Source organism: Drosophila subobscura, chromosome E, assembly GCF_008121235.1.
Source record: "Drosophila subobscura isolate 14011-0131.10 chromosome E, UCBerk_Dsub_1.0, whole genome shotgun sequence".
NCBI lineage: Eukaryota > Metazoa > Arthropoda > Insecta > Diptera > Drosophilidae > Drosophila > Drosophila subobscura.
Window position 1 is genome coordinate 448,133 of NC_048531.1, and position 26,725 is coordinate 474,857.

At 37.7% G+C, this 26,725-nt stretch overlaps 1 protein-coding gene across 1 annotated transcript; it reads left to right on the plus strand.

Annotated features, from left to right (window-relative positions):
- LOC117889779 (UDP-N-acetylglucosamine--peptide N-acetylglucosaminyltransferase 110 kDa subunit) lies at positions 1 to 24,954 on the plus strand. Its single transcript, XM_034794244.1, has 10 exons — positions 1 to 95; positions 241 to 417; positions 5,310 to 5,520; positions 7,526 to 7,709; positions 7,766 to 7,834; positions 7,891 to 8,087; positions 19,981 to 20,176; positions 20,239 to 21,967; positions 22,048 to 22,228; positions 24,561 to 24,954. The coding sequence occupies exons 2-10, from the start codon at positions 288 to 290 to the stop codon at positions 24,826 to 24,828; spliced, it is 3,165 nt and encodes a 1,054-aa protein (XP_034650135.1). The 5' UTR covers positions 1 to 95; positions 241 to 287; the 3' UTR covers positions 24,829 to 24,954.
- The last annotated feature ends 1,771 nt before the right edge of the window (positions 24,955 to 26,725 follow it).

The window sequence follows — 26,725 nt, forward strand, 5'->3', positions numbered from 1 at the left end:
TATTGATGTGGCAACCATTCGTTATCAACACTTATCTGGAGAAGGTCGCGTATGTATAAATTCGTGCCAGCTGAGTTACAATTAATTTTTGTAAGGTGTGAGACATTTTTATGTTGTAGCTGCTTTTAGTTGTAACATAGCACATTTCCAGCTCTCTGCCGATTCGGGCTCTTTGAAATAAGTTGTAAAATGTTAATTACATTGCATTTACTAAAACTGTGCGTTACTTATTGATTTTAGGCTACATTTTGTCACCGCTGGATTTATATGTAGAACAAACGGTGAACATGCACTCTCAAGGACAGGGCCCACAATCGCAAACGTCGGCACATTCCCTATTGCAACAGCAATCTATTGTAACTATCAACAATGCAGTTGGAAAACAAAATGAGGTTCAGCAATCGCTATCATCTGTCGGTAAGAGTACACAAAACAAATCTAATGTGTATGAAAACATATGGGCGGTATATTTTCATATTCACAAACTAAAATGTTTTTAAGCAGGTTTAGTAGTAAATTGCATCCATTAAAATCAATAATTGCAAATATATGTATGTACATACCGCAGCCCTAGAAATTGTATGTGAAGTAGACATATTATTTTCTACTAAATCTTCTAATTTATACTCGAGCTAAATTAAGAGGTTAATTCGTTGTGTACTCATAACTATCGATGTTTGCTTAATTTAGTTGTAAACCAAATTAAAACTACATCATATTGTGTTTAGTTAGAATATCCTAAAAAAAATGGATGACTTATGTCCTACGTCAGCTACATATGTATATTATATACATATTCATGTATATATGTATGTACATACATATGTAAATACGAGAGGTGCAATTTATGTAAGTTTCTGATCTATGTAACTTTTAGCCTAATTAGGACCCAATAATAATTTGTTTGGAATTTTTGGGAATAACTTTATATTATTTTTATACCCGGTACTCGAAGAGTAAATAGGGTATATTGTATTTGTGCGATTAACGGTTGTATGTAACGCACAGAAGGAAACGTTTCCGACCCCATAAAGTATATATTTTCTTGATCAGCATCAATAGCCGAGTCTATGTCTGTCTGTCCGTCTGTCCGTCTTGTTTGTCGACTAGTTCTCAGAGACTATAGGAGCTAGAGCCACCAAATTTTGGCTCCAGACTGCTGTATGCTCACACTGAAACCAGTGTATTTCAAAAATGAGCCACGTTCCCTTCCGCCTCCGCAAAAGGGCGAAAACCTTCCAAATCTAAAATTTTGAAGATAGCAGAAAACTAAAAACGCCATTCCGTAGGGAATGACCATATCTATCACCATATCTATCCGATCACCAAATTGGGATACGATTGGATCATTATCAATGAAGAAATTAATTTGCAGTGGCCAAACCCACCCCGTCCTGCAGCATTCACACTCTGCTTCGCGCTGTTTATGGCCTCTGACCCTGACACGTCTCTGCCTCTGACTCTCCCTCTGCCTCTGCCGCGACTCTGCAGTGTGTGTCTATAGGGGAGGGTGGCGAGCTAAAGGAGCGTGTTGGCGTGAGCAGTGTGGTTGATGTAGATGACAGATGAAGAAAAAATTAAAAATTTGACAAATAACCGCTAAAATGCAGATGTAGTACTGAGTGCCGGGTATAAAATAAACAATTTTATGAAAAGGAGGTATGTAAATGTTCATTGTATCTTTGTAACTCTTTTCCACACCACCATGGAGGAATATTTAAGGGCCCACTTTTTTTTAACGTGGTGTTCCCTTTAATTCCTTTAGTCGATTGCAAACTTGCCAATTTGTAATACATATTTTTTGTGATATTTGAAGTTTTACTAATAATGTTTGTGGAAATGTTTTGGAATTGCTTGGTAAAGTATATCCCTTTAATTTTAAACTTCGCTGCAGGCCTGTTTGATGCGATTATGTAATGGTTATTACTTCTTCAAATTGTTGAAAAGACTTACATATATTTTTTACGAAAAAGCTATTCTCATACGATCCCTATACAATTCTGATCAGGGGGAAAAAAAACTTCCAAATTAGGTGAACATTTAGTCTTCTCTCTCCCTTTCTTTTTTTTTTTTTTTTTTTTTTTTCGAACTTAACATTTTAAATTTTTTCTACATCTATCATCTACATCACTTCTTACGCCAACAAGCAGTTTTAGCTCGCAGTTTTTAGAGAATGGGGATAGCCAGGGCAAATTAATTTCTTCATTCTTGCCATAATAATGATCCAATCATATCACACTTCGGTGATCTGTTAGATATGGTGATTCCCTACGGAAATGTTTAGTTTTCTCTTATCTGCAAAATTGTGGACACGGCAGATGTTCGCCCTTACAGCTTACAGCAGTCTGGAGAAAAAATTTGGTGGCTCTAGCTTTTATAGTCTCTAAGAACTAGCCGACAAACAAGACGGACAGACGGATGGACAGACAGACATAGCTATATCGACTCGGCTATTGATGCTGATCAAGAATATACATATGTATATACTTTGTGGGGTCGGAAAGTCTTCCTTCTGTGTGTTACATGTTTTCCCCAAAAATAAAATATACACTATTTACTCTTCGAGTACCGGGTAATATATATAGCCCCGGGATATAATATTTTTTCGACTTTCCTATGTTTCTAAAATCGAAATTTTGTTAAAAATACCGCACAAAAATCATAATTTTGGCATTTGAAAGCGTTATATATCCCAAACGTTAAGCTAAACCAGCTAAGTGTTTGGCTGTATTTATTAAGTATTTAGCTTCATCAAAAATCTTTTGAGAATGGCTATGTTCTTTGCAACCAAATCAAAGATACTTAAGTTATCTACTAAATCGATCCGCTTCCTTTTGAAAAAAACAGTAAAAGAAATACCAGTTTTTAATGTTCTGCCATAAAAATACTGCCACAGAAAAAACGAGAAGGGACGTGTGAGACGCTTCTTACGCGTCACAACTTTTATACCTGGCACTCAGTACTACAACTGCAACTTAGCGGTTTTTTGTCAAATTTTACATTTTTTCTTCATCTGTCATCTACATCAATAACACTACTCACGCCAACACGCTCCTTTAGCTCGCCACCCTCCCCTAGAGACACACTTTGCAGAGTCAGGGCAGAGACAGAGGCATAGACGTGTCAGAGACAGATGCCTCTGCCACTGCGCGAATCAGAGGGTGAATGAGAGAATGTGCAAAAAACAAATATAAGCTGCGGTATGGTGTGGGTTTTGCCACTAAAAATTCATTTCTTCATTGTGGCCATAATAATGCTCCAATCGGATCCCAATGTGGTGATCTGATAGATATGGTCGTTTTTAGTTTTCTTTTATCTTCAAAATTGTAGGATTGGGAGGTTTTCGGCCTTTTGCGTGGGCGGAAGGGGGCGGGGCTCATTTTTGAAATACACTGGTTTCAGTGTGAGCATACAGCAGTCTGGATGCAAAATTTGGTGGCTCTAGCTCTTATAGTCTCTGTGAACTAGCCGACAAACAAGACGGACAGACGGACGGACGGACAGACAGACATACCCCTGGAAACTGCTGTTCAATGAAATAGTAGTGCATTTTTTGAAAATCGAAAAATAAATCGAAGCTCAAGTTAATACCTATCTTTCATGCTCTACATGTTTTTTGAGGTTAAATATATAGCTTTTTATCAATTTTGATTTAATTACTTCCTTACTCCAGCCTGGAATAAATCAATAAGGTCCCGCCCAAGCTTCAATAGGATTTTAGCCAATAATTTTTGAACCACTGGCTCTTACTGTGCTCTGGATGCCGGAATTGCATTTATTATAATGCATTTGGCATTCCCTTATAAGATTTTGATAACATTCAGATCCAGGGACTGATTTAAACATCTAAAAATGCCGATCTTTTCAGATGAAACCCAATTTCCCCACCCAATTGGCGAGTTTTCTTGAGTATTTCCGATCATTATCTTGTTGAAAGATTATTTTCAAAGGTTTTTTTCAACTGAAATATGAATGTAATGTATGAAAAAGTATGCTGGCCCACACAATTTTATAAAATGCTCCAACTAGAAGGCTAGGAAGTACCACTTCATATGGACTGGAGCTAACCTATTCTTTTTGTTATTTCTTACCATATCATACAACTTTACACTCATCAGTCAAAAGTATTTTTTTGTCACTGTGATACAGCTCAGCCACATGCGTTCTTGCTAACTTTAGCTCTATACCCCTATACTCTCAGAGCCAAACGCGTAGCTTTCTGGGACTTCTTGCAATTAGATAATGTCTAGTCAGTCGTACTAGAAAAGCTAGATCCACCAAATTTTGCATCCAGACTCTGTATGCTCACACTGTTACAAGTGTAATTCAAAAACGAGAAGGGACGTGTGAGACGCTTCTTACGCGTCACAGCTTTTATACCCGGTACTCAGTAGAAAATCTGTACCTTAACGGGTTTTTCCATATTTTACATTTTACCTTTTTGTCTACATCTTTTATCAACATCTACATCTACATCACTTCTTACGTCAACACGCTCCTTTAGCTCGCTTCCCTCCCCTAGAGACACAGTCTGCAGAGGCAGACGCCGCTCACGAAGCAGAGTGTGGACGAGAGAATGTGCAAAAAACATATAAAAGCTGCGGGACGGGGTGGGTTTAGCCACGGGAAATTATTTTCTTTATATTGTGATCTGATAGATATGGTCCTTCCCTGAAAAAGTATGCTGGCCCACAAAATTTTATAAAATGCTCCAACTAGAAGGCTAGGAAGTACCACTTCATATGGACTGGACGGAATGGCGTTTTTAGTTTTCTTTTATCTTAAAACTTGTTGCTTTGGGAGGTTTTCGTCCTGTTGCGCCCCAATCCTCCGCGACCCATTCTGAAACAACCGGATCGACAGGAAAATTAATTTTTTATCTTCTTTTGCCTTTAATGTATGAATTGTTACCAGTATAATTCGATTAAAACCGTTTTAAAAAATGTTATGAACAAAATTTAACTGCGTTTCTATTATTTTTTCCAAGACAAAAACGGGGTCTTCACACAAATCAGGATACACTGCTAAAAAATCTTTCGAAAGAAGACCAAAAGCGGTGCCTATATAAAGCCCTAATATCCTGGATCCAAGAACATGTCTTCATGTAAACAACTTGTTCCAAAAACGAAATATTTGGATTCGTTTCTATTATTTTTTCCATCACTGTATTTATGAACTAGTATGAGGCCAGATATAAAAGAAGTGGCACTTGCCGCTGCTTACAGCGTTCCCTTTTTTGTATTTTACACTCGCCTTGATTCATCAGTTTCATACAAATATAATATAAATAAAAATAAACTTTTTTTTAGGTCTACTGGAATTGGCTCATAGAGAATACCAAGCTGTGGACTATGAAAGTGCAGAAAAACATTGCATGCAATTATGGCGTCAAGATAGTACAAATACAGGAGTGTTGTTATTGTTGTCATCAATTCATTTTCAGTGTAGAAGGCTTGATAAGAGTGCGCAATTCTCTACGTTGGCAATAAAGCAAAATCCTGTCCTGGCTGAAGCTTACAGGTAAGTTACAGATGCCACATTAAACTAAAGTTGTAATTAACTATAATTATTCATATTATTTTATTACATGATTACAAGAGGGCAAGCCTAGCCCCCCTGAAAAATCGCTTTGCCCTTTTGCCAAAGCCCAGTTTTCATACATATGTATATCAGAATTTGAAACACAGCCATATCGCTACCTTTATTCACATACCTGCAAATGTATGAATGAAAATGAACTTCAGAGCTCGACATTAATGGGAACATTGAAAGTTTAACTTTGCTATTGCGAATATGGTACCACACATCGATTACACTACCCGACAAAATTTTCCCTCAAGGAACTAAACCAACTTTTTCTGAAAGTTTAGAAATGGTCTGAAGATACTTTTTTTTCTGTCACATCTTTTTTGTTAAGAATTTTTAAAATCCGGTATATTTTGTAAACCCTCCGACTTTTTCTGATAGATATCGGGCATTAATAATTTTAATGAATTATGGTTTTTTTTCTATGGAAGAACTTTTTTTAAAGAATTTTTACAGTCTGCTATTTTTTGTAACGGGTTTTTCAGAAGTAGCGGTTTGTAGTTTTCACATATTTTTACTTAACTTAAGTATCTTACATCTGGTTATAAAAAACTTTGTTTATCTGAAAAGCTGATTGAACCCAAACACTTTGTGGTTTTAGCTTATCGTCTTGGAAATATTAAGCTTTGAAATGCAAACATTTTGATTTTTGTGACGTATTTTTAAGAATATGTTGGATGTAAAAACTCTGGAAAAGTCTAAATAAATATATATACGACGCCCAATTAATGACCTGTCAATAAAAATAAGAGAACACAATATATAATATAGTGTCTGGGAAATGCTTTAAAATGCAAAAACTATGATTTTTGAGTGAAATTTTTTACTACATTTTGACTTGAAAAACTATTTTTTTGTATACATGTGCATTATTTTGGCGTCGTTTAAGATATTGCTTTTTAAAACCTATGGAGAGACGAGACGGCTGAGCTACCAACCCTAAAAAACCGTATTTTTCCGTTAGATACCGACATAGTTTAGGATTTTTTTGAATTTTAGTATTTTTATACACGGTACTCGAAGAGTAAATAGGGTATATTGTATTTTTGGGGAATAACGGTTGTATGTAACGTAAAGAAGGAAACATTTCCGACCCCGTAAAGTATATATATTCTTGATCAGCATCAATAGCCGAGTCGATTGAGCCATGTCTGTCTGTCCGTCCGTCTGTCCGTCCTTATGAGCGCCTGGATCTCAGAGACTATAAAAGCTAGAGCCACCAAATTTTGCATCCAGACTTCTGTATGCTCACACTGTTGTAAGTGTATTTCAAAAATGAGCCCCGCCCACGTAAAAGTGCGAAAACCTCCCAAAGCTACATGAAGCTAACGAGAAGGGACGTGTGAGACGCTTCTTACGCGTCACAACTTTTATACCCGGTACTCAGTACCACATCTGTACCTTAGCGGTTTGATGTCAAATTTGAAATTTTTTCTTCATCTGTCATCTACATCTACAACACTTCTCACGCCAACACGCTCCTTTAGCTCGCCCCCCTTCCCTAGAGCCACATACTGCAAGGTCACGGCAGAGGCCGCACACTGCAGAAGCAGAGTGTGAATGAGAGACGCTGCTGGACGGGGTAGGTTTAGCCACTGCAAATTAATTTCTTCATTGTGGCTTTAATAATGGTCCAATCGGATCCCAATTTGGTGATCTAATAGATATGGTCATTCCCCGGGTATAAAAGTTGTGACGCGTAAGATGCGTCACACACGTCCCTTCTCGTTTTTCAATATTTTCGAATCTGAAGCCTGAAATACTCTGGCAGTTTGATACCATACCATTTCTAAGCCCCATATGTTTCAGAAAAAGTTAGTATGAATCGATGCGGCAAAATCGTGTAGAGTAGTGTTATTATTATTATTATTTGATTTTGAACCCATGCCTGTATTCAATTATTGGTATAAATATCTAAATATATATACATTTGTTTTAGTAACTTAGGAAACGTTTACAAGGAGCGAGGACAATTGCAGGAAGCTTTAGACAACTATCGCAGAGCCGTGCGTCTTAAGCCTGACTTTATAGACGGATACATTAATTTAGCTGCTGCATTAGTGGCTGCACGAGATATGGAATCTGCAGTACAAGCGTATATAACAGCATTACAATACAACCCAGCAAGTTTATATTGATACAAATTTTTATATATTTCTCTAACATATTTTTTTTGTAGGAGTTGTATTGTGTTCGCAGTGATCTGGGCAATCTTCTTAAGGCTCTTGGTCGCTTGGAAGAAGCAAAAGTATGTATTCACATGAAATCTAGTTATTTTTAATAAAATGTTTTTTTCTATTATAGGCTTGCTACTTAAAGGCAATTGAAACATGTCCTGGATTCGCAGTTGCATGGAGTAATTTAGGATGTGTATTTAATGCGCAAGGGGAGATTTGGTTAGCTATACATCACTTTGAAAAGGCGGTAACACTTGATCCTAACTTTTTAGACGCGTATATAAATTTGGGAAACGTTTTAAAGGAAGCTAGGATATTTGACAGGTTAGTATTCTCTTGATAATAGCAAATATGTGTAGAATATTAATGTTTAATTGGTGCCTATACCAATAGAGTCTATTGAATAGACCAAAGGAAGCTTTTCTTGTTAAGCATTAGTAACTTCCGTATTCTTTGGTATTGTTTAAAAACATGGTGCTTACAAGCGAGCTACAGTTCTCATTATGTTGGTTTTGCTAACGCTCATCCAACCGAAAACAGGTTAGAAACATTTCAACAATGGGTGCTGTTCGTGCCGGTAAGTCATAAGCAACTATATTTATAGTTCTTACGTTCAATTTGTTAGTAACAAAATATAATCGGACAATTGAAATAGCAATTTGTTTGAGCTCTTTCAGAGCTTCCATATCAATGTTCGTTTTGGGCTGTTAGAAACTGTCAGCGAGTGGAACCGGAACAGCACTTCTACTATCACAGTTCGTGGTACAGCAGAATCTTACATATTAGAGCCACTTTGTTCATGTGGTGATTCTAATTACTGAAAACGTATTCTGTACATTTTTTTTGCACAGAAAACGCTATATGAAAACAAATTTGATTTATGTATATATATTGGCACAAGCCATGGTGCTGAGCGTTAAACTCTCATCTGGCTGCCACAACCGAACCGAACAAACGTCAGTGGTTCATATGCTAGTAATGATAATTACATAACAGCATATCCAGCAGCCTGATAAGGATTTTCGGACTCAACAACCGATAAAGATAACTGAAATAAGATTGCCAAGTACCCAAAAGTGAGGAAATTTAATAATTGTCTGCGAAAGACAGATCTTAAATGAGTTGAAAAACGGCTCAACAAAAAAAAAATTTATATATATTTTAACTCGGTGCTTTCCGGTGCTCGAAGAGTAAATAAGGGTAAATTGTATTTGTGGTCGGAGCAATGTGCGTAACGCACAGAAGGAAATGTTTCCTTCCCTATAAAGTGTATACATACATATATTCTTGATCAGCATCAACATCGGTCCGTCTTGATGACGGATCTATCAGATCACTTAATTGGGAACGGTTTGGATCATTAATATCGCCAGAATGAAGAAATATGCCAGATCTGCTTGCATACAGCCATCTGGATGCAAAATTAGGTAGCTTTTATAGTTTATGAGATCCAGGCGCTCAACAAGACGGACGAATCGACTCGGCTATTGATGCTGAACAAGAATATATGTATGTACATATATGGGGTCGGAAACACTTCCATCTGTGTGTTATATATTTTCCCCACAATACAATATACCCTATTTACTCTTCGAGTACCGGGTATAAAAAACATGCTTGCCCATGCACACTCTGCAAGCTTCCGCCAGAGAGCAGAGAGTCGACTCTATATAGCCATCTCTGTCTGTCCGTCCGTCCGTCTTGTTTGTCGGCTAGTTCTCAGAGACTATAAGAGCTAGGGCCACCAATTTTGCCTCTACACTTCTGTGATATCACACTGATACAAGTGTATTTCAAAAATTGAATCATTATTAAAGGCAGAACGAGGAAAATAGTTTGCACTGGCTACACTCCACCCCGTCCAGCAGATTTGGTTATTTTTTTTACATTCTCTCATTCTACACTCTGTGTCGTGCAGAGTGCGGATTTAGGGGAGGGAAGCGAGCTTACAGAGCGTGTTGGCTTGAGAAGTAAAGTAAATGTAAAAAAAAACCACTAAGGTACAGGGGGACTTCTGAGTATGTGGTATAAAAGGGTATATTGTATTTGTGCGGAAAAATGTTAACACACAGAAGGAAGCGTTTCCGACCCCACAACGTATATATATTCTTGATCAGCATCAATAGCCGAGTCGATTTCGCCATGTCTGTCTGTTCGTCCGCCCTTTTTTTTGCAGCCAGATTGATGTATGCTCTCACTGCTACAAGTGTATTTCAAAATTTCGTCCCGCAAATCGCGAAAATCTGCGGTATCCACAGTTTTGAATACAAAAAAAAAAAACTACTCGCTAGGGGAGGACCATATCGATCAGATCACCGAATTGGGGTCAGATTGGATCATTATTATAGCCAGAATGATGAAATTAATTTGCAGTGGCAAAACCCACCCTGTCCAGCAGCTTTTTTTTTTTTGCACATTCTCACATTCACACTTTGCTTCGTGTGGTGTAAGGCTCCGTGAGAAGTGATTTAGATGTCAGATGTAGAAAAGGTGAAAAATCGAAAATTTAAAATTTGAAAAAACCGCTATGCTACAGATGTTCTACTGAGTACCGGGTATAAAAGTTATGACGCGTAAGAAGCATCTCACACGTCCTTTCTCGTTTACATTTTTGGCTGAGTCCCTGAGTAATGGTATGTAGGTATGTAGATGACTTAATGTCAAAGTACAATGTAAATGAGTAGGGACGCTTGTGAGATGCTTCGTCCACATCACAATTTTTATACCCAGTACTCACTCAGTATATTATGTGCAGACATATGTATGTACATACTTTCATATGTATATATGTATGTACATATGTAACTTAGTGCGATACATACATTTTTATGCATTTAACCTCATGATTTTTGAGAATTGTACATTAACATTTTTGGGTCATCTGCCATCTACATCAATTCTCACATTAAAAAGGGTTTTTAGCTTGCCCCCACCCCCAGAGCAGCACTGCACTGTGGGTAAAAAGCCCGAATTGTTGGTATTAATGTTATTTTTTTTGGGTAAAATATTTGAATGCAATTAAAAATTTTCTGATTCCTGTATATCAAGATGGAATAAAACTGGTTTTAAAAGATTTTTACGGAGTACCATACATATTTTGTGCGCTTTCAAAGTCGGCTGTTTTTGAGATGATTTTTCATATTTAATTTTAGCTCGATTTCAAAGTTTAAATAAAAGTGAAAAAATTGAAGTAACAGGTCGAAGTATTTAAATTAATTGTTAATACATGTATTTTTTTATAGTTGTGTATAGTTATTTAATTGTCCAATGTTTTGTTCGTGTGTATTTATAGCTCGGTACCAACAATATTACTTTTGTTCAGCTCTCCACTTTACAAAGGTTCAAGTTACATGTTATTAACCAATTATTATAGAATCATGCTTTTGCTCCAAAAATCGTGAAGCAGGCGCAATAAAATGTTGTACTTTAATAAGTATTGAGGAAAACAGTCCAACTAAAGATTAAAGTATCACAATTTAAACGAAAAATATCCAATTTATTGCTTAGGTAAACAAGTACTAAGCGAAATGCATTCGGCTGTTGGAGCGATTCAAACTACATATAACCAAGCAATCAAAAATGTTTTAAATTATCTTTTAGCATTATAATCGATTAGCGTGTCTCCAACTCATTTCGAGACCATTTGCTCTTCCAAATTTTGGCCAGACCACCGGGTTGTGAAAGAGTTTAAGGCTAAGAAGAACGAGAAGGGACGTGTGAGACGCTTCTTACGCGTCACAACTTTTATACTCGGCACTCAGTACTACATCTGCACTTTAGCGGTTATTTGTCAAATTTTACATTTTTTCTTCATCTGTCATCTACATCAACAACACTGCTCACGCCAATACGCTCCTTTAGCTCGCCACCCTCCCCTATAGACACACACTGCAGAGTCGCGGCAGAGTCAGAGGCAGAGACGTGTCAGGAGCAGAGGCCATAAACAGCGCGAAGCAGAGTGTGAATGCTGCGGGACGGGGTGGGTTTGGCCACTGCAAATTAATTGCTTCATTGTGGCTATAATAATGATCCAATCGTATCCCAATTTGGTGATCGGATAAATATGGTGATAGATATGGTCATTCCCTACGGAATGGCGTTTTTACTTTTCTGCTATCTTCAAAATTGTAGGTTTGGGAGGTTTTCGCCCTTTTGCGGAGGCGGAAGGGGGCGTGGCTCATTTTTGAAATACACTTGTAACAGTGTGAGCATACAGAAGTCTGGATGCAAAACTTGGTGGCTCTAGCTCTTATAGTCTCTGAGTACTAGGCGCTCATCAGGACGGACATACGGACAGACAGACGTAGACTCGGCTATTGATGCTGATCAAGAATATATATACTTTATGGGGTCGGAAACGTTTCCTTCTGTGCGTTACATACAACCGTTATTCGCTCAAATACAATATACCCTATTTACTCTTCGAGTACCGGGTATAAAAATAGGTCCCCCATAACTCTTCCTACCTGATAAAGACAACTTAATAGTTCTTGGGGATTTCAACCTGCTTGGTACTGTTTGGTCTTCGGTTAACGAGTCAAATAACGTTGTGCCCATGTCACGACATGATTTTATTGATGGCTTATTAGACCTGTCACTGTCTCAAGTCAACCATGTAAAAAACTCCTTGGGTCGATTGCTTAATCTGTGCTTTGTCTTGGATCCGACCGTAGCGTTGTTAACACGAGCACTCCCGCTCACTATACCTGAAGACTGCAATCATCCTACTTTCGAAGTGTCGGTAGATATTAGAGCTACTGTATCGGATCGTGCGGGTAGGCTCTCTGAACGCGTCCGCTACTTTCGTAAAGCCGAGTTCACGAAGCTCAATTAATTAGGGATTTTGATTGGTCCGCTCTGTACTCGTGCACTGACGTCATTGAAGGCACAAACATTTTTTACAATGTACTTGACACAATTTTTGACACGTGTGTCCCACTCTCATGTCCGACTAGAAACCTCCTTGGTTCACCAAAGAGTTATCCAGTATAAAGAACCTAAAATCAAGACACTTTAAAAAATCTCAAGAAGTTGGTTCTCCCTCTTATCTTTCTAATTACTTAATAGCTCGGTCAAATTTCACTGTTCTTAATGCTCAATGCTATAGGAACTACCTACTTCGATGCAGGATACGTTTTTCACAGGACCCTATACAGTTCTACAGCTTTGTAAACAGTAAGCGTAGAACTTCCGCACATCCATCCTCGCTATCATTTTTGAATATGTCGGCAAACAATGATCAGGCAATCGCCGATCTTTTTGCACCATTTTTTCAAACCACCTATTCCCAGGAAAGCTACCCAGGTTATATATATCCATATAGTTTACCAGAGTCGAATGGCATTTTCTGCCCTTTGTTTAATGAAGGCTCCTTACTTCATGAACTTAAATTAGTTAAGCCGGTATTTTCACCGGGCCCTGACGGAGTTCCCGGCTGTGTACTCAGGTACTGTGCCGAGTCTCTGTGCGGACCTTTGCTTAAACTATTCACTCTATCCATCCATTATTCTAGCTTTCCCCCCATCTGGAAGGAATCCTTTATAATTCCTCTCCATAAGAAAGGTAGCAAGGCTGACGTCAAAAAGTATAGAGGTATATCCAAGTTATCCGCTATTCCAAAAATGTTCGAGAAAATTTTAACTCCGCACTTGCAACATCTCTGCAAATCACTTAAATCTCCAGCTCAGCACGGATTTATACGGTGACGATCAACAACCACTAATCTTTTAGAGTTCACCTCCTTTGTCATTAAAGGGTTCCAAGGTAACTTGCAGACGGATGTTATTTGCACTGACTTCAGTAAGGCATTCGATTCTGTAAACCATTCTCTTCTTGCACAAAAGCTCGACCTTCTAGGGTTTCCGCCCAATCTGTTTAGATGGATTTCTAGCTACCTGTGTTCTAGGTCTCAAAGGGTCCTTTTCAAAAACTCCTTATCTTTACCTGTTATGGTTACTTCTGGAGTACCACAGGGTAGCCATTTAGGCCCCTTACTTTTCACACTCTTTATTAATGACCTGCCTTCTGTATTAACAAATTCTCGAGTACTTATGTATGCGGATGATGTTAAGCTCTGTGTCCAGTATATGGACATTTCATTTCACTCTCGCTTGCAATCTGATCTCAATAGCTTTCAGTCATGGTGTTGTGCAAATATGTTACTCCTAAATGCCTCGAAGTGCAAAGTAATGACTTTTCATCGCTCCAGCCCCTTACTGGTTCCTTACACCCTCTGCGGTAGTTCTCTTGAGAGAATTACATTAGTTGATGATCTTGGTGTTAAACTAGACCCCAAGTTAAAGTTTTCTGAACACATTTCTACCATAGTAAATAAAGCCATGGGTGTGCTTGGGTTTATAAAGAGGTGGTCAAAGGAATTTGATGACCCCTATATAACGAAGACTCTCTATATCTCGCTTGATCGTCCGATTTTAGAATACGGCTCATGTGTACATACATCAGGGCCGTATTGAATCAGTACAGAAAAACTTTTTATTATTTGCCCTACGGGTCCTCAACTGGGATGCAACTGTGAGACTGCCATCCTACCGTAGTAGACTACTTCTGATAAACCTTCCTTCCTTAGTTAGTCATAGAAAAGTGCTTGGTGTAATTTTTATGCACAACTTGATCAAGGGGGATGTAGACTGCCCTGACTTGTTGAGCCGCGTAAACTTTACGATTCCCATTAGACCCACTAGAAACTATATTACTTTGTTCCTTCCAATGTGTAAATCGAATTATGCCTTGCACGAACCCTTTAGAGTTTTATGCTCGGATTATAATTCCCTCTATCACATTATATCCTCTCTCCCGTAGTTAGTTTAATTTTAGCTTTGTCTTGTTTCTGACTTTGATAATTTTGCATGCTTAGCTATAGTTGCTCTAGTTTAGTTGTGTTTAGTTCTAATTTTCCTCGAATATTAGCCTAACATCTATCTTTCCTGCATGCTCGCGACCGGTTCGGTTAATCGCGCCGCGCGTCATGCGGCAGCGCCCCTCGGTCGGTTGGGCGGGAGGAGGGCTGCGTTCTGCTGGGTGCCGCGCGTAACAGGCTTTGGCTTGGTGGTGCAGTCAACGTCCTGACATTATTAATCTTTTGAATACATTTTTTTATAATAAATACCATGTATATGGGTTTCAGTTCGTATGGGGGCGGAAGGTAGTCGTGGTCCATTCGTGCCAATTTGTAGAGGTCTAGCTTTATTTTTAGGATTAATGCCAAAAAATTGTGCTTTTTACTTATAGTGCATTGTATAAGGCAGAGTTTTCGAGCGAGAGAGTGCAATCAAAATAAACAAAACTGTTGGAAGGGGTCGACGGTAGACACTAAATTTCGTTATTCAGGCTATAATAATTTTTAAATCTGAACTTTATTCAGGGATCTGATAGATATGGCCATTCTCTACGAAACTGCGTTTCTAGTTTTCACTTATTTCAAAAATTGTGGATTTAAAGGATTTTCGCCATTTGTAGCTGCAGAAGGGTCAGGGCGATATTTTGAAAGAAACTTGATGCTGTGTGATATCACATGAGTCTTCACACAAAATTCTAGCTCTTATAGTCTCTGAGAACGATTCGTCAAACAGACAGACAGACAGACGTACAGACATATTCCAAGAATTTATATATATTTGGAGGTTGGAAACGTTTCCTTCTCTTCGTTACATACATCAGTCTTGTAGTCTTCGCTTATCCTGAGTATTTAAAGTCAAAATTTAAAAAAACGAGAAGGGAAGTGTGAGACATTTCTTACGCGTCACAAATTTTACATTTTTTCTTCATCTGTCATCTACATCAACAACACTACTCACGCCAACACGCTCCTTTAGCTCGCCACCCTCCCCTAGAGACACACACTGCAGAGTCAGGGCAGAGGCAGGGGCAGAGGCCATAAACTGCGCGAAGCAGAGTGTGAATGAGAGAATGTGCAAAAAACAAATATAAGCTGCGGGACGGGGTGGGTTTAGCCACTGCAAATTAATTTCTTCATTGTGACTATAATAATGATCCAATCGGATCCTAATTTGGTGATCTGATAGATATGGTAATTCCCTACAGAATGGCGTTTTTAGTTTTCTTTTAGTTTTCTGTCTGTCCGTCTTGTTGAGCGCCTGGATCTCAGGGACCATAAAAGCTAGAGCCACCAAATTTTGCATCCAGACTTCTGTATGCTCAAACTGTTACAAGTGTATTTCAAAAATGAGCCACGCCCCCGCAAAAGGGCGAAAACCTCCCAAATCTACAATTTTGAAGATAAAAGAAAACTAAAAACGCCATTCCGTAGGGAATGACCATATCTATCAGATCACCAAATTGATCGATGAACCGATTGGATCATTATTATAGCCAGAATAAAGAAATTAATTTGCACTGGCTAAACCCACCCAGTCCCGCAGCTTTTGTTGTTTTTTTTCACATTCTCTCATTCACAGTCTGCTTCGTGAGCGGCGTCTGCCTCTGCCGCGAGTCTGCAGTGTGTGGGTCTAGGGAAGGGGGGCGAGCTAAAGGAGCGTGTTGGTGTGAGAAGCGCTGTAGATGTAGATGACAGATGAAGAAAAAATTTAAAATTTGACAAAATACCGCTAAGGTGCAGATGTAGTACTGAGTGCCGGGTATAAAAGTTGTGACGCGTAAGAAGCGTCTCACACGTCCCTTCTCGTTAATTTTTTGTTTAATTTCCAACCTGCACTGTTTACAAAACGCATCCTATTTATCAGACCTTTTTAGTTACTTCCCACGCACAAAGAAAGATGTGGGGATGTTTTAAATGGTGGTACGATGGCCAGACTTGGCCAACTAGAACAAAATTGATAGTATTAGGCGAAAAGAACCATCTTTGGGTCTGAGAAAGTCTTGTTCTTAATTTACGACATTATAAGTCTAGTTTTTGGGTGCAAGGGCGACCTTGGACTTGCAGTTTCGGGGCAAAATTTCGCATCTTTTCTACTATGATCACCACCGATTGGCTAATGCCAAGTTTTTCAGCAGTTTTAGATGTCGTATAGCCATTTTCAGTAAGCAACACAATAATATTTTAAATTTTTCGATATTGTTTCTTCAGTCTCAGGTACAACATAGGAAATAATTAATAAATTCATGAAATCTGCTTCGATTATTATGAGAAATGTCTTAATTTGACGTTAGTATTACTAGAATAAAAAAAAATATATTTAACGTAAATTCTGTGAGCATATTGTTGATTAGAAAATTTAGATATATAAAATAACGAAAAGTGCAAAAGTGAGTACATGCGAGTTGTTTTGACTTGTCATTTTTCGCTCTGTTAAAGTTTTTCATTTCTTTTTGTTTTCATTGCCGGTTTGCTAAGAACACAGTTATTAATACACGAAAAAAATTGGTTTGCTTTCCTTCATTCGTTTAGAAGTTATGGGCGACGAAAGTCAGTTATTGTGAACGTGTACTCATCATTGCTCCCCACTGTACATATGTATGTACATGTATGTATTTATAAGTACATATGTGTATGCATGTGCATGAACATGTATGAACAGTGAGAAAAAATATCCAGAAAATAAATTTGGCGGTCTTAAGCTCTTCCATATGTATGTATGTATGTACATACATACACATATATACAAACACATACATATACATATGTACACGTATGTATGTACATATGTACATACACACATACAAATGAGCTAAAAACCGGATATTCTGCATATGTTTTCTAATTGTTCTTTACTTTCAATGATATACTCGTACATATGTGTGTGTAATATGCTCACAAAATAATCGTATCCAAAAATATTTGGGGGAAAAAAAATATCCCCTTGGTGCTGTTACGAGTATACATATGTATGTACATATGTATGTACATATATATTTATGTACATGCATATTTCGCATTACAGAAATTCTGGCATGTCGTATTCTCAGTTCCATGTTGTATACATACATATGTACATATGTATGTACATACATATATGTATTTATGTATGTATGGATTATATAGTAGAGGTTTTTTGGACCACTCACACATATAAATATAACATTTAATATATCCACACATACTTGATATATGTATATATGTACATATGTATATGTACATATGTATATGTACATATGTATATGTACATATGTACATACAGTAAGCACACATATTATTCGTACACCACCATCACCCTAGTTTGAACACCTATAACTTGGCGTACGGTCAACGTAAACAGGAAAAGTTAATTTTGTATCAAAGATCAACATATCTACTATATGTTTATGAAAAAAGTTTCTAATTTTCTTCTATGGTATCCTCATAAAAATTAACTTAAGCAAAAAATACCTTTTTTTTCGCACATAAATTATTCGTACAGCCGCCCGATTCCTTAAGTAAAATTAAAACATTAAAGGTAAAATGAACAATGAAAATTTTTGTTTGCTATATTTAGCCTTAATGATAACTAAAAGCCCTAGAAACAATCGTTCCCCCAAGTTATTGATTCCCCATGAATTAATAGTGACCCCCTCCACAAGCAGTACCGGTTGCAATAACTCCCTCGATGTAATTTTGAGCTTCCTTTTTTACCAATTTTTTTACACAGGCTTCATGGAACTCAAGTTAACTAACCGTAGTGAAAGTTTCAGCTAGTTGCAGTTAAAAATGAGCCAGATTTGATCCAAAAAAGATTAAATTTTGTGTAATTTTTTGGGATGGGTCAAGTTTAACTTCGAATTATGACCAAACGGAATGACACATGGATGCCAATTGTCACTCAAAATAAAGTTTAATACACCCTTTTTCATATTTCCATTAAACAAGACCATTCGTAAAGCTCCAGTTAAGAAAACAACACAGGTGAAACAATAGGCACCCTCCAATGACCAATACGATTTTTTTCAAGATATGTTAAATTAATTTTCCGGAAGACTTTTGAAGAAACCCATGGCCAGATTCATTTCTAGAGAATGAGAATGACTAGAGAGTCCATCTAAGACAGATTTTTGATTGGTTGGCCTTGCGAAAGTTCATTTAGCCCATGATGAGAAAATGGTGGTCCCTGCTGTATGGCATTTCGGAGGGTGCCTAGTGTTTCACCTGTGTTGTTTTTTAACTGGAGCTTTACGAATGGTCTTGTTTAATGGAAATATGAAAAAGGGTGTATTAAACTTTATTTTGAGTGACAATTGGCATCCATGTGTCATTCCGTTTGGTCATAATTCGAAGTTAAACTTGACCCATCCCAAAAAATTACACAAAATTTAATCTTTTTTGGATCAAATCTGGCTCATTTTTAACTGCAACTAGCTGAAACTTTCACTACGGTTAGTTAACTTGAGTTCCATGAAGCCTGTGTAAAAATATTTGTAAAAAAGGATACGGAAGCCCAAAATTACATCGAGGGAGTTATTGCAACCGGTACTGCTTGTGCTTGGGGGAAAGATTGTTTCTAGGGCTTTTAGTTATCATTAAGGCTAAATATAGCAAACAAAAATTTTCATTGTTCATTTTACCTTTAATGTTTTAATTTTACTTAAGGAATCGGGCGGCTGTACGAATAATTTATGTGCGAAAAAAATGTCTTTTTTGCTTAAGTTAATTTTTATAAGGATACCATAGAAGAAAATTAGAAACTTTTTTCATAAACATATAGTAGATATGTTGATCTTTGATACAAAATTAACTTTTCCTGTTTACGTTGACCGTACGCCAAGTTATAGGTGTTCAAACTAGGGTGATGGTGGTGTACGAATAATATGTGTGCTTACTGTATATATACATATGTACATAGATAAATTTATATTAGCGTTTTTGTACGTCATGTGTATGAGCATGTGTACATATGTATGTATGCTCTGTTGAAGAGCACACAAAAACCAAAAAGAGAACATTAAAATTTGCGTTGTCGCCAAACGAATATGAATAAGTATACAAAATCTTTTTATGAACTTTGGTTTATACTTTTGTGCATAAAAAAACCAAATAATGGACTGCCAGTGCGTGGTTATTTATACAATAGTCCAAATAACGTGTCAAAATCAAAACAAGAACAACAAGCAAAAGTACTTAGGCCCAAAAAAAAAAAGTTTTCGCACATTACTTGTGAAATTGCTGCTTTTTTGGAGACGGTAATTATTATACAATATTCTCAATTAAATCCAAAATACTCCAAATTTAAGTGCAGAATTGTATACATTTTTACATTTAAAAGGACTGCATGGAATGTATTCTAAATGTACATTTTAATATTGTTTTCAGAGCTGTTGCTGCTTATTTGCGCGCCTTAAACCTATCGCCGAATAATGCTGTAGTCCATGGAAATTTGGCATGTGTGTATTATGAACAAGGCCTTATTGACTTGGCTATCGACACCTATAGGCGTGCAATTGAACTGCAACCAAATTTCCCCGACGCCTATTGCAATCTTGCAAACGCTCTTAAGGAGAAAGGACAGGTATTATTTGCCTTTTCAATATTTAATTAAATAATTGTATCTTCCTATTGTTTGAAATTTAGGTCAAAGAAGCTGAAGATTGCTATAACACTGCACTAAGACTGTGCTCAAATCACGCAGATTCTCTAAACAATTTAGCGAATATAAAACGTGAACAAGGATTTATTGAAGAGGCTACACGCCTTTACCTTAAAGCCCTGGAAGTTTTTCCAGATTTTGCTGCTGCCCATTCAAACCTAGCATCTGTCTTGCAACAACAAGGAAAACTAAAAGAAGCATTAATGCATTACAAAGAGGCGATCCGAATCCAGCCCACATTTGCTGATGCATATTCAAATATGGGAAACACGCTTAAGGAATTGCAAGATGTTAGTGGGGCACTGCAATGCTATACTCGAGCTATTCAAATTAATCCGGCTTTTGCTGATGCACACAGTAACTTGGCAAGCATACATAAAGATTCAGGAAATATTCCAGAAGCAATTCAGTCTTACCGTACAGCTCTTAAATTAAAACCCGACTTTCCCGATGCATATTGTAATTTGGCACATTGCTTGCAGATTGTCTGTGACTGGTCTGACTATGACGTACGAATGAAAAAACTAGTTAGCATCGTTGCTGAACAACTCGAAAAGAACAGATTACCATCTGTACATCCCCACCACTCTATGCTTTACCCCTTAACACATGATTTTCGAAAAGCCATTGCTGCAAGGCACGCTAATTTGTGTTTGGAAAAAGTTCACGTGCTTCATAAACAGCAGTACAATTTTGTGAGAAATTTGCCAAGCAGTGGAAGATTACGTATTGGGTACTTAAGCTCAGATTTTGGAAATCATCCTACTTCTCATCTAATGCAGTCTGTGCCAGGTCTACATGACCGTTCAAAAGTCGAAATTTTCTGCTATGCCCTAAGCTCTGATGATGGCACAACCTTTCGATACAAAATTAGCCGTGAAGCGGAGCACTTTGTGGATCTTTCACAAATTCCTTGCAATGGAAAAGCAGCAGATAAAATATATAATGATGGTATACATATTTTGGTGAACATGAATGGTTACACAAAAGGGGCTAGGAACGAAATATTCGCTCTTCGACCTGCTCCAATTCAAGTTATGTGGTTAGGTTATCCAGGCACTAGTGGTGCCAGTTTCATGGATTATATTATTACTGATGCGATAACTAGCCCACTGGAATTGGCTTACCAATACAGTGAAAAGTTGTCATATATGCCTTTTACATATTTTATTGGCGATCATAAGCAAATGTTCCCTCATTTAAAGGAACGTATTATTGTATGCGACAAGCAACAATCTTCTGTTGCAGATAATGTTGCTGTTATTAATGCCACTGACCTCTCGCCTCTGGTTGAAAATACAGATGTAAAAGTGATAAAAGAAGTAGTTAATGCGCAAAAACCCGTCGAAATAACGCATAAAGTCGCTGAACTTCCAAGTTCCACCCAGATAGTATCTATGATTGCTTCTGGGCAAGTACAAACATCACTAAACGGTGTAGTTGTTCAAAACGGACTAGCGACTACACAGACAAACAATAAGGCAGCAACCGGCGAAGAGGTGCCGCAAAATATTGTTATAACAACACGCCGGCAATATATGTTGCCAGATGACGCTATTGTTTATTGCAATTTTAACCAACTTTATAAAATAGACCCACAAACACTTGAGTCTTGGGTAGAAATATTAAAAAATGTGCCTAAATCGGTGTTGTGGCTATTAAGGTTTCCAGCAGTTGGCGAACAAAATATTAAAAAAACTGTCAATGACTTAGGTAAGCTTACTGTATGTTTTACTGTACTGGGCATTCACAAATGTGTTTAAAAATCAAATTTCAACTAAAATATATTTCAGGAGTTTCTCCCGATAGAGTAATTTTTTCAAATGTAGCTGCTAAAGAAGAACACGTACGCCGAGGGCAATTAGCTGATATATGTCTCGACACTCCATTATGTAATGGTCATACTACATCTATGGATGTGTTATGGACAGGAACTCCGGTTGTCACTTTACCTGGAGAGACACTAGCTTCAAGGTGAGTCTATGGTCGATACTAAAGGAAATAAGTAAAATTATATTCATTTTTAGAATATCTTAAGTTTCTGAATATCTTATATATGTAAATATGTAGACTTTAGCGAGAATTATCGCAGATTTCTTGTCTATGTCATTGGTCATGGGTCTTTTGTCTTGTTATACGCGGTACTCGAAGAGTAAATAGGGTATATTGTATTTGAGCACGAAAGTTGATGTATGTACATATGTGTGTAACTAAAGTATCTTCAACTGGTTGTAATGTTCCTGAGGTTTTAAAATCAAAATTTCGTAGAATATCAACATTTTTGCGTTTTAAAGCTTGATATTTTTTAAAGAGTAAGCTAAAACCCCAAAGTGTTTGGGTATATATATAGTATAGATGCATTTATCAGCTTTGTAGAATGGCTTAGTTGATTACATCCAGATGTAAGATATTTAAGTTATGTGAAAAATATTCGCATTTGCGTGAATATCAATCACAAGAGTGACGAAATCAACGAAATGAGCATATGCCATTCGAAAGTAGAAATGGGCGCCGGTAAAGAATGGACACCATCAGAGATAATTACCGACAAGTACATAAAGAAATTGCGTTCCTTCTACTAGATTGAGTATTTGATTGCTGCTCTGGACCAAGAATGTTCCCATTGTGACACCCTCAAATATAAATATGAGCCAAATGGTATGTGTTGCGCATCAGGAAAAGTGAAAATACCTGGAATTGAGACACCACCGGAATTATTAAAATTCAATTCATTCACACAAATGACATCATTCGGAGCAACAGGAATATACAATAATAAAACTACAAATGGCCAACAATACAATTCCACATTTTAAATCAAAGGAAAAAAAATAATACCACAAGATGTGCAAACTGAAAAAAACGAGAAGGGACGTGTGAGACGCTTCTTACGCGGTACTCAGTACTACTAAGGTACTCTGTACCTTAGCGGTTTTTATCAAATTTTAGTTTTTTTCTTTGCATTTGAAGAAAAGAACACTAAGGTACAGGTGTCCTACCGAGTACCGGCTATAAAAGTTGTGACGCGTAAGAAGCGTTCGATTTGGTATGACAGAGGTCATTTCGCAGCCGAGAAGACGAAGGAATTGGTTTGCAGAGAATATTATATACCAAATGCTGAAGAGAAGATCAATAAATATATTCAGTGCTATATTTCCTGTATTATGATGAACCGAAAGCGAGGAAAGCAGGAAGGACTACTATACCCACTACAGAAAGAAGACGTTCCATGTACACTAACCATATTGACTTCTTGGGGCCTCTGGATTTGACTCACAAGGACTACAAACATATCTTTGCAAATATAGAATCATTTACAAAGTATTGCTGGCTGTATCTAACGAAATCGACGACAACAAACAAGGTCGAAGCTTAGCAGCCAAATTATTACATTTGAGCTTTCACCTCTCAAGACTTTGTAAAGTACTGTGACAACGGAAGTCCGTGAAGACGACGACAGGACTACCGAACGGTCAAGTCAAGAGACTGAATGCTCTCTAAACTGAGTATAGACAACCCCACCAAATGGTAAAAGCATGTCGGCAAGGTGCAGCTGTAAGGCCTCCTTTAAGAAGCTAGTTGGCGTTAAGATGCGGACAAAACAAGATCTTGAGATACGTCAATTGATGGACAAAGAAGCAGTCACATTATTTAACAACGAACGCAGCGACCTGAGAGCAAAGGCAGGTCAGAAGGCGTACAATCTACGACGCAAACTTTCAAGACGAAACGAACGGTGATTTGGTTGCCATTAAACGGACACAGTTTGGTAGTGGCCTGAAATTAAAAGCAACATTTTTAAGGCCCCACCAAGTTAGGTAGGGAAAGCCACTGCAAATGCATTTTTTCACTCTGGCTATAATAATGACCCTATCTAATCCCATTTCAGGGATATTATAGATATGGTCTTTATACAAGGATTTGAAGAATTTGAATTCTCGAATATCGTAAAAATGAACATTGTTGTTGAGGACCCTTAACATCGAATTAATGGGTTATCTGCCTTTTAGACATGTCCTCACACCCAAAACGACATTTGTGTACAGAGCTAGAAAAAAAAGTGAGTGTTCAACGCTTTTTGATGGTAAATGACGCTCATTGAGCCCTCTTTTAGAGATACTTTCTTCTGAGTGGGAAAATTGTGAAAACAATAAAACCATTTTAAACCACCAAAGTTGGAGTTTTCAAGGTAGGGCCAGAAACTTAAATAGCAGCCTACGTGGATTTTTAAATAACATGCGTCAACCATATCGTAAGCATAACCGTAATTTGTTAAAATATATATTTGCTTTTTGTATAATTGCAGAGTGGCTGCCTCTCAGCTGGTAACGCTTGGATGTCCCGAGTTAATAGCACGTACACGGGAGGAATATCAAGATATTGCTATTCGTCTAGGAACACAAAGAGAATATTTAAAAGCTCAACGGGCAAAAGTATGGAAAGCACGAGTTGAGAGTCCATTATTTGATTGCACACAGTATGCCAAAGGCTTAGAACAATTATTTTCTCGAATGTGGGATAAATTTGCAAACAGTGAAATTCCTGATCATATCTCGGCAGTGGAAGAAAAGTGAGATCTATCCTGTCAATTTAAAACTTGACAAGCATTTTCTACACTCTCAGAATGATTTCGGCATGCTTTGGAACATCAATTTTGTGCGGCATATATGTTACATGTATACCTAATTTTTCTGTTTAAGTAAAAAGTAAACTATTTACATACTTATTTTTGGTCCATTTAACCGGCTCTTATATACATTTTATCCGTTAAGCATAAGACGTTACTTTGTATTAGAAATAAATATAGTCCTACAGGATGCAACTAGAACTTGTGAGGTAAATATAAAGTGCTTGCGATTAATAAAACTAAAGTTCATTCAAAAAATTTGTTTACTTGTGTGAACTGTGTAAAATTTTAGCAGGTCTCAGGTTTTTTTCGTAAGGAAATTGGCTTGAAAAATATGCACTTTTAAAGGCTTTTGTATATTTAATTATATTACACACAAAAGAAAATTTTCTGTTTGCACAATTTTTACCAAATAATATTTTTAGCATTAACAATATAAAAATAAAAGAGACCTAATTTAACGGTTTATTTTAGGCTTGCTTATCTTTGTTCTAATAGTACTTTCGCGACAGAAAAAAGCATATTGCTGTAATTGCTGAGCAGTGAATGCTAGCAGATAGTTGAGCCAACTCGTTTAAGGAAAGTTAGGTGTCCGCCATTCGAAGATTAGCTCTCGCTGATCCTCGCTTGTGCTCGAAAGTGGATGTATGAAACATTTATATGTATGGATAGTGAAGACAGGATGGATGCGCGTCTCCGTGGCTCCTGCTTTTTTATCGCGTTCCGTGGATCAGCGAGAGCTGACCTTTGTTGCTTATACACTTTGTTACATTGTTACAATATACCCTATTTACTCTTCGAGTACCGGGTATAAAAAAAGTTAGGTTATTCGCAGCCCCAAAGTTTTTATATTTTCGAATTGCGGACACCTAACTTTCTTTAAACGAGTTGGCTCAACTATCTGCTTGCAATCACTGTTAAGCAATTACAATAATATACTTTTTTCTGTCGTGAAAAAACTATTAGAACAGAGATAAGTGCCCCATTTTCACTTATCTTTGTTCTTGTCGTGCTTGTCGTGGAGCCGCTCTGGCTGTCAGGGATGGTCAAGTTATTCGCAGTAGGCGCCTCCAAGCCAAGCTTTGCCTTCCTTTCGCCTGCGTCGTCAGTGGCAGCCATTGAGTGAAAAGACTACTGGCTGCAACTCAAATGAGCAGTTATGAATCGTAAAATGAAGTGTACGCTCTCCCTTACTTGCCGGTGGTCACGATCCCAAGCGCAGTGGGACGATCTCGTCGTCCGGGCAGTCAAGGTAGCCGATAAGTACGATTGCGAATCAATCTGATTTTGCACACATCTTTCCGCCGCAAAAAGCTCCCGGGGAGAGTTTTTTCCTTCTCTCTCCGACTCAAGATGGTTGGCGACGGAGTTGCCAGCATCTGGTAAGTATGTGTACCGTTAGGTTGGCTTTGTTTAGATCAAATTTAATGATAAATTTTCCACCGATCCTTGTAAAGCGGGGTGTGCACGTTCTGTTGTTCTGTAGACAGAGCACCAGGGCTCCAAAACTACTAGACACCGTCCCACAGGTAGATGGCGCTGCCATGTAGTACCTCGAACGACTAACGACGACAGATGGCGCTGCATCTTACATCCTAGAAGAAGGCCACGTCCTCTCGATCCACTAGTGCATCTTCACTGCGTCTTTATGGGGATATATTCCGAGGCAATATATATAATATATGCAGTACATTACCAGCCCCAAACGGGGCTCTAGCGACTGAGAAGGGGCGGTATAACTCCCAGTGGCTAACGTCTGGAAGAAATTCACTGCCATCGCTGAATACCCCATTGTGGCCATTTTACTACCCGTAATACCGAGAACCCTCTTACGTGCATTGGAC